The 15,668-nt window shown below is 36.5% G+C and overlaps 1 protein-coding gene across 1 annotated transcript in view; it reads left to right on the top strand.

The window, feature by feature from the left end:
* GDPD1 (glycerophosphodiester phosphodiesterase domain containing 1) overlaps positions 1-15,668 on the top strand; it is a 47,709-nt gene that overhangs the window by 28,101 nt on the left and 3,940 nt on the right. Inside the window, exons 5-8 of the mRNA XM_027626063.2 lie at positions 4,790-4,908; positions 5,619-5,708; positions 10,506-10,639; positions 15,282-15,341. Of these exons, the coding sequence (XP_027481864.2) occupies positions 4,790-4,908; positions 5,619-5,708; positions 10,506-10,639; positions 15,282-15,341 (403 nt within the window). The remainder of the gene's footprint in view (positions 1-4,789; positions 4,909-5,618; positions 5,709-10,505; positions 10,640-15,281; positions 15,342-15,668) is intronic.

Raw genomic sequence — 15,668 nt, 5'->3', positions numbered from 1 at the left:
GCGACTGCCTTCGGCTCAGGTCATGATCCTGGAGTCCCGGGATCGAGTCCCGCATCGGGCTCCCTGCTCGGCGGGGAGTCTGCCTCTCCCTCTGACCTTCTTCCCTCTCATGCTCTCTCTCTACCATTCTCTCTCTCTCTCAATAAATAAATAAAAAATCTTTAAAAAAATAAAGTCATAAAACTTTTGAATATGCAGTGACCTTTGAGACCATATAATTCTGTCTCTTTCTGTTTTAGATAAGGAAACTGAGGCTTAAAGATGTAGATTAACTTAAGGTCATACAACAAATAAATCACAGATCTAGGACTTGAAACTAGGTCTCTTTCTAACCAGCCCAGTGTTCAGCCGCACCATGCTGCCTCTCCATCTGAAGAGTCTCTCACTCTTTTCTTTGATTAAGTAGGCTCCTTGCCCAACATGGGGCTTGAACTCATGATCCTGAGATCAAGAGTCACATGCTTTACTGACTGAGCCAACCAGGTCCCCCTAGATTCTCTTCAAATGCCTTATTAATAGCACTGCCATGTCTCACTTTTTAGACACCTATAAAAAGAATTAATTTTTGTTCATATTGCATTCAGTTTATCACAATTAACTTAATACTCTGCCTCAAATGTGAAGTTTACTACATTTGAAATAGGCTAATATATATACTGTAAAAACTTGATTCAGATTAGGCAGATAGTTGTTCCTTTTTTTTTTTAATCCTATTCCCCTGCTCAGAACTGTTGCTTACTTTTCTTTAAATACTGGAGAGAGAGAGAGACTGCTAGCTCTCAGAGGAATACAAATTTTAGGCCTCTGGCTTTCTTTGTGGTTCACAATTTTACTGAAGAAGTAATTTTTTTTTAAGGTGCTGTGATGTGCCACAGGCTACATTAAAAAATAAATACAAAGAAAGAATATAAAAATGTGTTACCCAAAGGGTTTGTTATTATCTATCCTGCTTACTTGAAAATAGCCTTTTTTTAATGAAAAATACATAATTTGGATAATCTAGAGTTGATCAGAATGGTCAGTTTTCAAGTTCTAGCATGTTTATAGAGGCCACTTCACTCATTCCATCGCCCAGCACATCTTAAGGCATATTCCTTGCCTATCACTCTTGTTTTCCTCTCTCTTTTTGTAGTATTTCCCAGTGGTTATCTTCTGCCCAGAACAATACTGGCGACAAATTTCTTTCCCCAACTCATTTTCAACATTCTATGCTGGCTGAGGCATTAATGTAAATATCTTCACATTACTTTAGCATGCGTTTTTTTCTTTGTTATTAACATAACTTTAATTTCCTTGTTTCTCCGACTATTAGATGTAATATTATTCTTATTGTATAACATTCCAAAGTTAGTGTTATCTGTTTGACTTTTTTCTACGTTGATCCTTTTTTTTCTTCAAAGTTTGTTTATTTATTTATTTATTTATTTGAGAGAGAGAGAGAGACAACTAGAGAGATAACAGAGGGAGAGGGATAAGCAGACTCTCTGCTGAGCAGCCCAAGGCGGGGCTCGATCCCAGGACCCGGAGATCATGACCTGAGCCGAAGGTAGCCGCTTAACTAACTGAGCCACCCAGGCGCCCGCTAAGTTAATCCTTGCAAACATCTTACCTGGATATGGATAGCTATTGCCCATGGCAATTCTTTTGACTGCGAAATTAATTTCTCCACACTTAACAAGCTAACAAAATTTTTACTTAACTAAAATAGCAGCACTGTTTAAATGGAGTGTAGTGATAGAGGTGTTCTGTATTTGCAGTGTCAGTTATAATAGCCAATAACCACATGTGACTGTTGAGCACTTAAAATGTGGCTAGTCCATCTCAGGGACTGAATTTTTAGTTTTATTTAATTTTAATTTAAATAGCCCTCTGTGGCTAGTGGCTACCATCTTAAACAGTGCAGGACTAGACCATCATGTTCAGACTTTTTAGATTGTTAACAGAAACGAGTTTACACTAGCTTAAGGGAAAAAGAAACAACAGATTTAGTTTATCATTAACTGTCTATAATAATGGTGGATCTGATGTTAAACATTATTGAATCCAAGGGCATAAAGGGGACTCTTTTTGAGTCATTCTGTGGTTCTGCTTCTCTTGGATCTTACCTTCTTCCAATGTAAATAGAGTTTGTCCTTGTGGTAGGGAACATGATCACTGACAACTCATTTATATCCTGCCCACACATTGACCCAAGGGTAAAAAAGCAATCTTCCTTTGAGCTTCAAGGGAAAGTTCTAGAGAAAGACACTGATTGGCCCAGCATGGGTCATGTGTCCATCCTTGAGATAGTCACTGTGGACAAAAAAATAGGCTATTGTAATAGATTAGACCTAGGTCATATGCATGCCCATGAGAATAAAGGGGGCGTAGGTCCTGTTTTTGAGAGACCAATCAGAACAGTGTGGCATAAGGGAGATGCAGTTTTCCAAGGGAAGAAAGGGTGCTGGGTAGGTAAAACAAGCTAAATTTTTGTATGTTAACATAATTTTTACAGTTCAATTAGGTAGTGTATAGTAAGTCAAAACTCAATTATAAGTACTAGAAATCCATGTCAGGATAGTTTAAAAGAAATTTTTTTTAAGAATTTGGTTCTTAAAAAAAAATTTGGTTCTCCTAACTAAAAAGCCTAGAGGTTCTATGCCTTCAGACGTGACTAATTTCAGTTGCTTAACTAATAATTAGTCTCTATCTCTGTTTCTTGGTCTGGTTTCATCTATGTTAGCTTTGTTTTCAGGCACACCTTCTACACATAAAGATAGACTCTGCCAACATCAAAAATATATGATGCATTCAGCTGAGGATTTCAGGAGACCTCTCCTCATGTTATAGTGTTATGCTTAAGGTCCATGTGCTCTCTTTGTGGCCAGGGAGACAGAGCCAAATGATTGAGAGTCTGGTCAAAATGATCCAGAGCCCCATCATTACAAGGAGTAGTAAAAAGGCAATAGGAATAGAATACATAACAGACAAAACAGTAACACATTTTTCCTTTTTTTTTTTTTTCATTTATATGCTGCCTTTTCTTTTTCCTTTAAAGATTTTATTTATTTATTTGACAGAGAGAGGCACAGCGAGAGAGGGGACACAAGCAGGGGGGAGGGGTGCCTGGGTGGCTCAGTCATTAAGCGTCTGCCTTCAGCTCGGGTCATGATCCCAGGGTGCTGGGATCGAGTCCTGCATCGGGCTCCCTGCTCGGCGGGAAGCCTGCTTCTCCCTCTCCCACTCCCCCTGCTTGTGTTCCCTCTCTCGCTGTCTCTCTGTCTCTGTCAAATAAATAAAATCTTAAAAAAAAAAACAAAAAAACAAGCAGGGGGTAGTTTTTTTGTGACTCAGCTTTCGTTGAGTAGCTGCACTGATACAATTCTTTAACACATTCCTGAATTAGCATTTATTTCCCTTGCCTGAACATATATATATTCTCAATCTCTGAAAATTTCAGTGGTGATATCATAGTAAAACTTTCCAAACAACCTCCGTATCCACTGGTAGAGTATAGGGGATTTTCTTTTTCCTTCTACCCTCTAGGTTCTCAGCAAGGATTTATAACAAAAGAGAGATTAACAAGAGAAAAACAAAGAAATTTATTAATATGTGTATCATGGGAGAAACTCAGGGTTGAGTAACTTAAAGGCTGGCTAGAACTTGAGTTTATATAGCATCTTAACAAAAAAATCCAATACATTTTCAGAGAATTGACAAGACAAATAAGGATTTTGAGTTTCTAGGGTAGCTAATCATGGGAAGGTAAATATATGGGTGAATAATGGAAGATAAAGGCTAGTCAATAGTTTGTTATGCAGAATTCTGTGGTGCTGATAAGGGTCTAAAGTTGTTGGTGATTTATGTTTTGTACAAATTTAAGTCTTGTTCCTAGGCAAATGGGAAAGGACAGAGTGCTTTTTTTGTATCTGCTTCATTTCAGTTGCCTTCGGTTAAAAATAATCCTTATGGGCGCTTGGGTGGCTCAGTTGGCTAAGTGACTGCCTTCGGCTCAGGTCATGATCCTGGAGTCCCGGGATTAAGTCCCGCATCGGGTTCCCTGCTCAGCAAAGGAGCCTACTTCTCCCTCTGACCCTCCCCCCTCTCATGTACTCTCTCTCTCTCTCATTCTCTCTCTCTCAAATAAATAATCTTTAAAAAAAAATAATCCTTATGCCAAAGTGGCATATTTTGGAATGGTAAACTCTTACCTTTCTGGGGGAATGGTTAAATTAAAATAATTAAATTGTTGCATAGCTACTCAATGGAGCATTTTAAAACCATTTAAAATAATAATTATAGAATAAGATTGGTGGATTATAATAATATCAATGTCATGGTTATGATATTGTACTGTAGTTTTAAAAGAGGTTATCGGGGAATCTGGGTAAAAGGTGCATAAATCTCTGTATATTTTTCTTATAACTCCAAATGAATCTATAGTTATCTCAAAAAGTTTAATGAAAATATTTTTAAATCATAATTCAAAATTCTAAGTGTATTAATATATAATATTTATTTTTTACTTATGTAAAAAGATCAGGTTAAGATCTATAGGTACACTATATTATAACTATTAAATTATGCATAGGAAAAAAAGACTAGAGAAAGTATACTAAATGGTCACAATGGTTATATCTAAATTGTTGGATTTTAGATGATTCTCCTTTTCTTTACTTTTCATCATTTTGTAAATGTCCTCTATGAATACATACTATTGTGAAAACAATACTTTATCTTTTTTTCTCCCAATCCTCAAAAAAGTGAAAGTCATCTTTTAAAAATACCTTTAAAAATCTTGCTTTCTCAGCATGCCAATGTGAAGGAAAAGATAACCGAATTCCATTACTAAAGGAAGTTTTTGAGGCTTTTCCTAACACTCCCATTAACATCGATATCAAGGTCAACAACAATGTGCTGATAAAGAAGGTACGTGAGCCAATCCCTCTTCTGGGTATGTTGTATCGGATTTCACAAACTGAATAAGGCTACAGTAGGTGACTTCATAGATTGATAATATTCAAGGAAATATGACACTCTAGGGATCAGTATTGTTTTAAATAATGCCCTGGTAGAAGAGATCACTTTACTGTAGGAAGGCCTATTTCCAGAGCAAGCTGTCCTGTCCCAGTCATGGATAAAAGTGAGCTCCTGTGAACCAATTGTTCTGGCATCGATATAATTAACTTCTTCAAATTTACTTGCTTCTTTTGTAGTTAGTTTATATCAAATGACTAAATAGTTGCCTTCTATTAGATAAATCATAGAATGGTAAAATGTAAGTAATTGCTTATATTTTATAAAATAATCTGAATTTACATATTGGTTCTTCCCAGAGTTTATATTATTCACTGGCAGAAAGTCAATTGTAATCAATTTTTTTAAAGATTATTTATTTATTTATTGGGGTGGGGGTAACGTGTAGGGGAGGGGCAGAGAGAGAAGCAGGCTCCCCCCTGAGCAAGGAGCCCGATACGGAACTCAATTCCAAGACCCTGGGATCATGACCTGAGCTGAAGGCAGACGCTTAACTGACTGAGCCACCCAGGTGCCCCAATTGTAATCCATTTTTTAAGTGAAGTAATGTGAGCGGATTTACCAGTAGGCGCATGCATGAACTTTTGCATTTTCACACGTAGGTTTCAGAGCTGGTAAAGCAGTACAGACGAGAACACATAACGGTATGGGGTAACGCCAGTTATGAAATTGTAGAAAAGTGCTACAGAGAGGTAAGCTTCAAACATGATACGGAATGATCTTTCTTGCTGTTGTTGTGTATCTATAAATGTTATCACACTAATAATTTTTAAAAGTATCTTATTTCAAAGCCTTGATACAAAGACAGACAGTACTGGGTGGAAGCCCCTAACCAGAAGTTTACTAATAGAGGTAATGGATTTAATAGAAATAATGTACGTGGGCTGGCTCACAGAATTCTTATTTTCATATGCTAATAATATTAATTGTTTGCCAACATTTTATTATGTACATTATGAAACAAGATATGATTCCTGTCTTATAATGTCTGTTTTTTGTTAGGTTATTGAAATTTTTGTGTAATTTTAAATTGAAGAAAGGATTTTAGTCCTTCAACTCTATAGCTCAAGCTTCTCTGTTCCCTACCTCCCAAACAGAATTAATCAAATTAAGCCAAGATCATAGTTACCAGGTGGTATATAAAAGTAGGGGCATCTACCCACCGAAATTTTTCTGTTTGAAGAAAATATATCTATAAAAAGTTAGTTGGATATATTTAGACATGGTATGCTAAGCCTCTATAAGCAAGTTTAGCTATATACTATAGCTATTATAATTTATATACTTATATACTATAGCAAGTATAACTAGGAGAATATGAAATTCAAAATGCTAAAAAAAAAAACCTTAAGCATTAAAGACTCTCTCTCAGAATACAAGTGATAGTGCAGAAGAAATACTGTGACACAAATAGCAATTCAAAATACAAAGATTTCTTTTGGGAAGGCCTTTCTTCCTAGCAAAGAAGGCAAAAACATAGATCCAGAATTGGCACCATTATAATTAAAAGTACCATTGAAGCCTTCATTAAGGCAAGTAAGTTTTATTTATGTGCCACAGGCTCTCTGAGATTCCAAGGTAGCTTGTGTACACAAGGAGAAGACAGTGATCATTGGGATAAATGGCTTCAGATGCTAAGAATTTAGTGCTAAGACTTTTCCATAACTAATCATTGTCTAAGGGTATTTTCACATGTCATTAAAAGTGACTGTACGGGAGGCCTCATGGCCTGCTGGTTGTTTTACATTATTCAAATGTTTTTTAAAAAATAAAAAATAGTGATAACAGCAAATGCTGGAGAAGATGAGGAGAAGCTGGATCTCTCCAGCTTGCTGGTGGAAAAGTAAAATAGCACAGCCACTTTCTTCATTTGTTGGGTAGATTTCTTACCAAGCTAAACATACACTTACCATATTAACCAGTAGTCTCACTCTTGGGCATTTATCTCAGAAAAATGAAAACTTATGCACATAAAAACCTGTATATGAATGTTTATAGCAGCTTTATTTATTATAGCAAAATACTGGAAACTCCCACCAGAATGCCCTTCAGTGGGTAGATCTCTGAACAAACTGATATAACCACATGATGTAATACTATTCAGCCATGAAAGGAAATGAACTCCTGACACCTGTAACAACCTGAACTGTCCTAATCCTCAAAGACATTTTGCTTAGTGAAAAAATTTAACCTCAAAAGATTACATACTGGAATCTCTATATTGTACACCTGAAACTAATATAACAGTATATGTTAACTGGAATTTAAAAAAAATTTTTAAATAAACCAAAAACAAAACAAAAAGATTACATACTGTATGATTCCATTTATATAACGTTCTCAAAACTGTACACACGAAGAACAGATAAGTGGCTGCCAGGGGACAGAGACTGGGGGTGGGGTAGAGAGTGGGGGCAAATACAACAAAGAGGTAGGGGGAGGGAGTTCTTGACTGTGATGGAACTATTCTGTATCTTGACTTGTGGTGGTGGTTACATGAATTGATACACTGCTAAAACTGCACTAAACCTGGGCGCCTGGGTGACTCATTTGGTTAAGCATTTGCCATTGGCTCAGGTCATGATCTCAGGGTCCTGGGATTGATCCCCATATTGGGCTCCCTGCTCAGCAGGGAGTCTGCTTCTTCCTTTGCCTCTCCCTCTGTGCTCCCTCTCTTACTCTCTTTCAAATAAGTAAATAAAATCTCAAAAAAAAAACTGCACTAAACCAAATGCACAAATGAATGCAGATTTTTTTTTTTTTGAATGCAGATTTTAAAAGTGGTGAAAACTGAGTAAGATCTATAGTCTAATTAGCGGTGATATGCCAGGCCGGTAAGGCGTTAAAAAGAAAGGAGGGGAGAGGAGAGGAGAGGGGAGGGGAGGGGAGAAGTGGGGAAGGGAGAGGAGAAAGGAAAGGAAAGGGAAGGAAGAAGGAAGAAGGAAGGAATAAAAGAAAGAAAGAGAAAAGAAAACAAAAACCCCAGTGATCTACCAGTGTCAAGTCCTGATTTTGATACTGTACTACAGTTAGATCAAATGTTACCATTTGGGAAAGCTAGGTTAAGGGTTCATGGGACTGTGTTTTTACAACTTTTTGTGAGTCTGTTGTTTCAAAATAAGAAGTCCACTTCTGACTCAGAATCACAGAACTTTTCCCTTGATTCACATACTTTTCTCGAAGCCTCTGGCTTTCTGTCATTTTAGAATTTAAAAACTCCAAAACCTGCAGCAGTAATTTTCAAACATCATAGTAAAAATGTCTCAGTCATATCTGTTATTCATATTATGAACATGCCATATAATTGTTATCGATTTATAAGAATTTTACATTAGCCCTTTAATTCCCAAATGCTAGAAACTAAAAATATAAAAATAACTTGACTAATTGAATTTAAATTAAAAAAACAAAAAAAAGAAAGAAAAATGGGGCACACAGTGGGGAGGGGAAAACATGTGGCCCTTAGGCTCACATAATGACTTTTAATTCATTCTTAATGCAGTGGTTCTTAAGCCTAGCTGTATGTTGGAATCACCTGGAAAGTCTTAAAAAAAAAACAAAACAAAACTAATGCCTGGGTCCCATTCCATAAATTCTATTTATGTTATTCAAGTATATTTGAAACATGATGTGATACTAGTGACTCCACAAATCTATACATTAGGCTGTGCTCACCAAAAGTGTAGCAACCAGCTGTTAACCATACAACACTATTACAATACCATTGACTGTGTTCCCTATGCTGTGCCTTTTACCCCCATGACCTAGTCATTCCCTGACTGGAAGCCTGTATCTCTCACTCCCCTTCACCCATTCCTCCACTCCCCTCCCCTCTAGCAACCATCAGTTTGTTCTCTGTATTTATGGGTCTGTTTCTGCTTTCTGTTTATCATTTTGTTTTTTTAGATTCCACATATAAGGGAAATGATATGGTATTTGTCTTTCTCTGTCTGACTTATTTCATTAGCATAATACCCTCAGTCCATCCATGTTGTACGTGGCAAGATTTTCAGATGTTCTAATTTAGAAGATACCCAGTGGCACCAGCTGTTGCGTCAGTGGTGGGCCAGCATACCAAACCCCACCCTCTCCCACCCCAGGCAGCCTGGCATGGCTTTCCAGAAGTACCAGTTACTGTTTTTAGTTCTCTGGGTCCGAAGTTATGTAAGTTTTGAGGGTCGGCCCGAACCCTGTTTTTCCCATTAGCTCTGTTACTCTTAGTGCATGAATTTGCAGAAATCAAGTTTTTCAGGGACTTGTACATTGTGTTACAGCTGAAACACCTGAATATAAATAAGCCTAAAATGTTACAAAGCGTCATGTGAACATAGGGGCAAAAGAAATCCTCAAACTTATTTACTCTATTTTTTTTTTAAATAAAGAAGTGGGTAATTTAGAGGTAATATTTAAAATAAATTACTTTTCTGTGTAACTTCTTCAATATATTACTTTTGTATAGAAAAAAATCAGCTTTAGGACACCTGGGTGGCTCAAGCCGTTGAGCATCTGCCTTCAGCTCAGGTCATGATCCCAGGGTCCTGGGATCGAGTCCTGCATTGGGCTCCCTGCTCAGTGGGGAGTCTGCTTCTCCCTCTGTCCTCCTTCCTGCCCATGATCTCTCTTGCTCTCGTGGTCTTTCTCTCAAATAAATAAATAAAATCTTTAAAATAAAAAAAGGAAAAAATCAACTGTACCATAATTTGTTTGTTTTAAATACAAATATAGGAGGGGTTAGGGAGATGGGGATATGAGGGGCCATTTGCTGAGCATAGAATTTCAGTTTTACAAGATGAAAAGAGTTCATATATATATATATATATGAAGCTTGCATTCTAAGCATTTTGGGATCTTGAACACATTTTGCAATAGAAATCTAAAATGGTGGCTAGATTCTTCGACTAGCTTACAAAATCCTATTTATATTTGATGCATAATGTAGTTGAAAGATGACATATTTGCAACAGTGTTTATATTTTATCTATACATATCAATATCATATCCTGCTTAACTAATACATAACTAGATCTGTAGATTGGAACACCTATATATCTGTATATGGATATATATGAATATATATCGATCTTTAGTTATATATTTTTTAAATAGGTTACTGTTTAAAAAGTAAGGTTACTGAATATTTCATTTCTTCATTTCTTTGCCTTATTCCATTAGGTTCAGTATTTTTAATCTCTAGTGATAAGCACTATCACCAACAGACAGAAGTGGTGTTGCAACCAGAGAATAGGGAATAGAGATACCTAAGTAAGTATCATCAATTAACAGTATAGGGCTCGACAATAAATCCTGACCCATTTGGCAAGGACTAGCCATTTTTAAATGGCTGGTGGTGGGTTTGGAGATGGATATTGATAATTCAGGGAGTACTTTTAACGAATGTCCAGATACAGTCTTGGAAATTTTGAGGATGTGAAATAATCCTCTTCATTTGAGCAGTTGTAAAGTAACATAATATTGCTTGTGTCTTTTAGAATTCAGATATTCCTATACTCTTCAGTCTACAACGTGTTCTGCTCATTCTTGGCCTTTTCTTCACTGGCCTCTTGCCCTTTGTGCCCATTCGAGAACAGTTTTTTGAAATCCCAATGCCTTCTATCATACTGAAGTAAGTGACTCTGTTTTTATCAGTTATCATTATAGAGGGACTAAGATCAAGGCTCATTAATATCAATATAAATGATAAAAAATAGATTGCTTATAGGGACGCCTGGCTGGCTCAGTCGGTAGAGTGTGTGACTCTTGATCTCGGGGTTTTAAGTTTGAGTCCCACATTGGGGGTTTAAAAATAAAATCTTAAAAAAAAAAAAAGATTGCTGTAGTTATTTACATGTTGGATTAACTGACCTGTATTAATAATACTTTTTGATATCATTAAGATACATTTTTCTAAAATGAGTAACATAGGATTATAAGTATTTCATCTGGACCCATTTCAGGTAACAATGACTTTCTGTGCCTGTGTACTCAGAATTCGGGTACAAAGAATTGAGCTTAACTGTTGAAGCTTAATAATTCTTTTATTCTAACATGTAATAGCAATTGCCCTCCAACTTCCCTAACTTATTTATACCTCAATCGCAATATGCAGCTGAAATTCCATTAAAATCCAAATTCTCAGGGCACCTGGCTGGCCCGGTCAGAAGAGCATGCGACTCAGTCTCAGGGTTGTGAGTTCAAGCCCCATGTTGGGCCTAGAAATTACTTTTTAAAAAATTTAAATTAAATGTGATCTCACCTGCATGGAAACTTTTTTCATCCCCAAACAGAACTTTAAAAGATCAAACTGAACATTAGTGCAGCAGTCATTAGGAAATATTGGTAAGAAAAACAATTTGGTCAGTACCCTTGTATTCAGCATTTATGTTTCATGCTTGTTTTCCAATTTGTTTCTTCATGATGAGCATGTTTATTTTATCTATTCCCAATTATATTTATGGGCAGTTTTTGTAGTTATTTCTCAGACAGGATGGAAATCACGTCTTGCCTACAAAAAAACCATTTTCATTTGCTGGATTAAAATGATTCCTGACCATTTACTCCTGAAATACTTAAGCTTCCTCTGGCTTGGCATGGACTGTTGTCCTTTCTGGATTATCTCCATGTGCTCTTTTAGAAGCAGGTATTACTGAAATACAGACAGATGAACAAACTTCATAGAATTAATCTTTTCTCTGAAAAGTAATTGTGGATTAAGACAAGCTAGAATATTGTGTGTGTTTTAATTTTTTTTTTTTTTATGGTTGACAGTGGGTACTTCCTAAGACAACATAATCATTTGTTTAATGAGATAATTAGTGTTTGAGATACTAAGTCCCTGAGATTACAGAAGTTGCAAGCCGTACTTCCCACCTGGGCTACAGCTAAGGAAAAGAGGATTTTATTTAGAGAGCTTCTAATAAAAACTGAATTCAGAGAGAAAGAAAAAAAAAGGAATTTAAGTGTGGAGACTCAGAATTATTCCAAGAGTATAGACAGGATGAATTAGAAAGGAAACAAGAAGTAAGGCTCCAGGGGCAATGGAAATCACTGCGTGCTGTTAAACTTAGAAGCTGAGAAGTGTTCATAGTAGAGAGAGGCTAACCAGAGATTTGCTATGTGTACAACCCAAAGTTAATGACACAGGTAACTGTGCTGCTCCAGGCATCTGAGGAAATTGAAGAAACTCAGCATAGGTCCTAAGGTCAAGTATAGAAAAGATAATTAAAAAGAACAGGGCCTAGGCTCCATATTTGCAAATCCAACAACGTGCTACATCATCACATTAATAAAAGAAAGGATAAGAACCATATGATCATCTCAATAGATGCAAAAAAGCATAGGGAAAAGACAAAGTACAACATCCATACATAATAAAAACCCTCAACATAATAAAGGCCATCGAGAAAAACCCACAGCTAATATCATCCTCAATGGGGAAAAACAGAGCTTTTCCTCTATAGTCAGGAATAAGACAGGGATGTCCACTCTCACCAGTTTTATTCAACATGGTACTGGAAGTTCTAGCCACAGCAGTCAGACAACAAAAGGAAATAAAAGGCATCCAGACAGGCAAGGAAGAAGTAAAAGTTTCACTATTTGCAGATGACATGATACTATATATAGAAAACCCAAAAGACTCCACCAAAAAACTGCTAGAACTGATACATGAATTCAGCAGTCACAGGATACAAAATCAGTGTGCAGAAATCTGTTGCATTTCTATAAACCAATAAGGAAGCAGAAAGAGAAATTAAGGAATCACTCTCATTTACAATTGTACCAAAAACCGTAAGATACCTAGGAATAAATCTAACCAAAGAGGTGAAAGACCTGTACTCTGAAAAGAAAATGAAGATGACACAAAGAAATGGAAAGACATTCCATGCTCATGGATTGAAAGAACAGATATTGGTAAAATGTCTATACTCCTCAAAGCAATCTACACATTTAATGCAATCCCTATCAAAATACCAACAGCATTTTTCACAGAGCTAGAATGAACAATCCTAAAATTTATATGGAACCACAAAAGACCCAAAATAGCCAAAGCAACCTTGGAAAAAGAAAAACACAGCTGGAGGCATCACAATTCTGGACTTCAAGTTATATTACAAAGCTGTAGTAATCAAAACAGTACGATACGAGCACAAAAATAGACACACAGATGAATGGAACGGAATAGAAAATCCAGAAATGAACCCACAATTATATGGTCAATTAATCTTTGACCAAGCAGGAAAAAATAGCCAATGGGGAAAAAAAAAGCCAATGTCTCTTCAACAAATGGCATTGGGAAAACTGGACAGCAACATGCAAAAGGATGAAATTGGACCACTTTTTTACACCATACACAAAGAATAAATTCAAAATGGATTACAGACCTAAATGTGAGAACTGAAACCATAAAAATCGTAGAAGAGAACATAAGCAGTAACTTCTTTGACATCAGTCATAGCAACTTCTTTCCAGGTATGTCTCCTGAAGCAAGGAAAACAAAATCAAAAACTATTGAGACTACATCAAAATAAAAGGAAACAATCAGCAAAACTAAAAGGAAACCACGGAATGAGAGAAGATATTTGCAAATGACAGATCTGTTAAAGAGTTAGTATCCAAATATATAAAGAACTTATAAAACTCAGTACCCCAAAAATGAATAAGAATGGGCAGAAGACATGAATAGACATTTTTCCAAAGAAGATATACAGATGGCCAGCACACATAAAAAGATGCTCAACATCATTCCTCCTCAGGGAAATGCAAATCAAAAGTATGATAAGATACTACCTCATGCCTGTCAGAATGGCTAAAATAAAAAGCTCAAGAAACAACAGGTGTTGGCGAGGATGTGGAGAAATGGGTGAATCCTCCTGCACTGTTGATGGGAATGCAAACTGGTGCAGCCACTGCAGAAAACAGTAATGAGCTTCCTCAAAAAGGTAAAAATAGAACCATCCTACAATCCAGCAATCATACTACTAGGTATTTACCCAAAGAATACAAAAATACTAATTCAAAGGGATATAGGCACCTGGATGTTTATAACAGATTATTTACAATGGCCAAGTTATGGAAAACAGCCTAAGTGTGCATCAATAGATGAATGGATAAAGAAGTGTGTGTGTGTATGGTATGTTTGTATATATTTATATATATAAACACAATGGAATATTACTGAGCCATAAAAACAAATGAAATCTTGTGTTTTGCAATGACATGGATGGAGCTAGAGAGTATAATGTTAAAATAAGTCAGTCAAAACAAGACAAATACCATATGATTTCACTCATATGTGGAATTTAAGAAACAAAACAAATGAGCAAAAGGAAAAGAGAGAGAGGAAAAACAAGAAACAGACTCTTAACTACTGAGAACAAACTGATGGTTACCAGAGGGGAGGTGGGTGGGGGATGGGTTAAACAGGTGATGGGGATTAAGGAGTGCACCTGTTGTGATGATCACCGGGTGATGTATGGAGTTGTTGAATCACTATATCGTACACCTGGAACTAATATTACACTGTGTGTTAACTAACTGGAATTTAAATAAAAACTGGGAAAAAAAGAACAGGGCCCAGGTCTTCAAATATTGAAAGGGGAAGAAAAAACATGCTTTTAGGGTTTTTTTAGTCACATTTTTGCCCCATATCTTTTAATTTGTAGTAAAGTTTGGTTGTATGTTTAAGGTCACTATATACTAGTGCTCACTTCAGCAGCACATATACTAAATCTACTATATACTAAGTTACAGCAGACAAAGTGAGAGAAAGAAGCTTCACCAAAAAAAAGAAGAGACATGAGCCCCAGGCACCCTGGGTCTGGAAAGATAACTTTCATTATTTTTTTTACCTTTTAGTAGTGGTAGCAAAAAGTCATCTCAAAATCAATAGAAACAGAGAACCTGGGGCACCTGGGTGGCTCAGTCGGTTAAGTGTCTGTAAGCATCTGTCTTCGGCTCAGGTCATGATCCCAGGGTCCTGGGATCGAGCCCTGCATCGGGCTCCCTGCTCAGCGGGAAGCTGCTTCTCCCTCTCCCACTCCCCCTGCTTGTGTTCCTGCTCTCGTTATCTCTCTGTCAAACAAATAAATAAAGTCTTAAAAAAAAAACCCAAAACAAAACAAAAAACCAGAGAACCCAAATTGGCTTTTTTTACAAGTATTTTTTGAGCACATACTAAGTGCAAGGCAACTTTGTTTTTGGACTCATTTTATCACACTGATACCTTCCTGTGTTTCTAATTTATGATTCAAATTTTTATTTTGCCTCAGGCTAAAAGAACCACACACTATGTCCAGAAGTCAAAAGTTTCTCATCTGGCTTTCTGATACGTAAGAATTTTAGTTTCTTGATATACCAGTTACTGTTTTAACTGAATCTATTAAATACTATGTTTATAATTTAGAGCAAGCTTTCTATATGTGATTTGTAACAAGGATGATAAGCATGTATTCCGTGGGTGGATGTATGTGAATCATTTAGAACTACTTTAATTACTAGTCACAAAACCTTAAGAGGAATCTTGAGAGATAATCTCATCCAGCTTCAGGAGAAAACTGAGTGCCCTCCTAACCAAAGGTAAATGACTAACTTAGGGTTATCTAGCTAGTTAGAAGAGGTGGTGGTATGTATAACCATTCCCTTCTACCTATTTGCTG

This window comes from Zalophus californianus, chromosome 16, assembly GCF_009762305.2.
Source record: "Zalophus californianus isolate mZalCal1 chromosome 16, mZalCal1.pri.v2, whole genome shotgun sequence".
Taxonomy (NCBI): Eukaryota; Metazoa; Chordata; class Mammalia; order Carnivora; family Otariidae; genus Zalophus; species Zalophus californianus.
The sequence above is the reverse complement of the archived record's forward strand: the minus strand, read 5'-3'. Positions and strand labels throughout refer to the sequence as shown.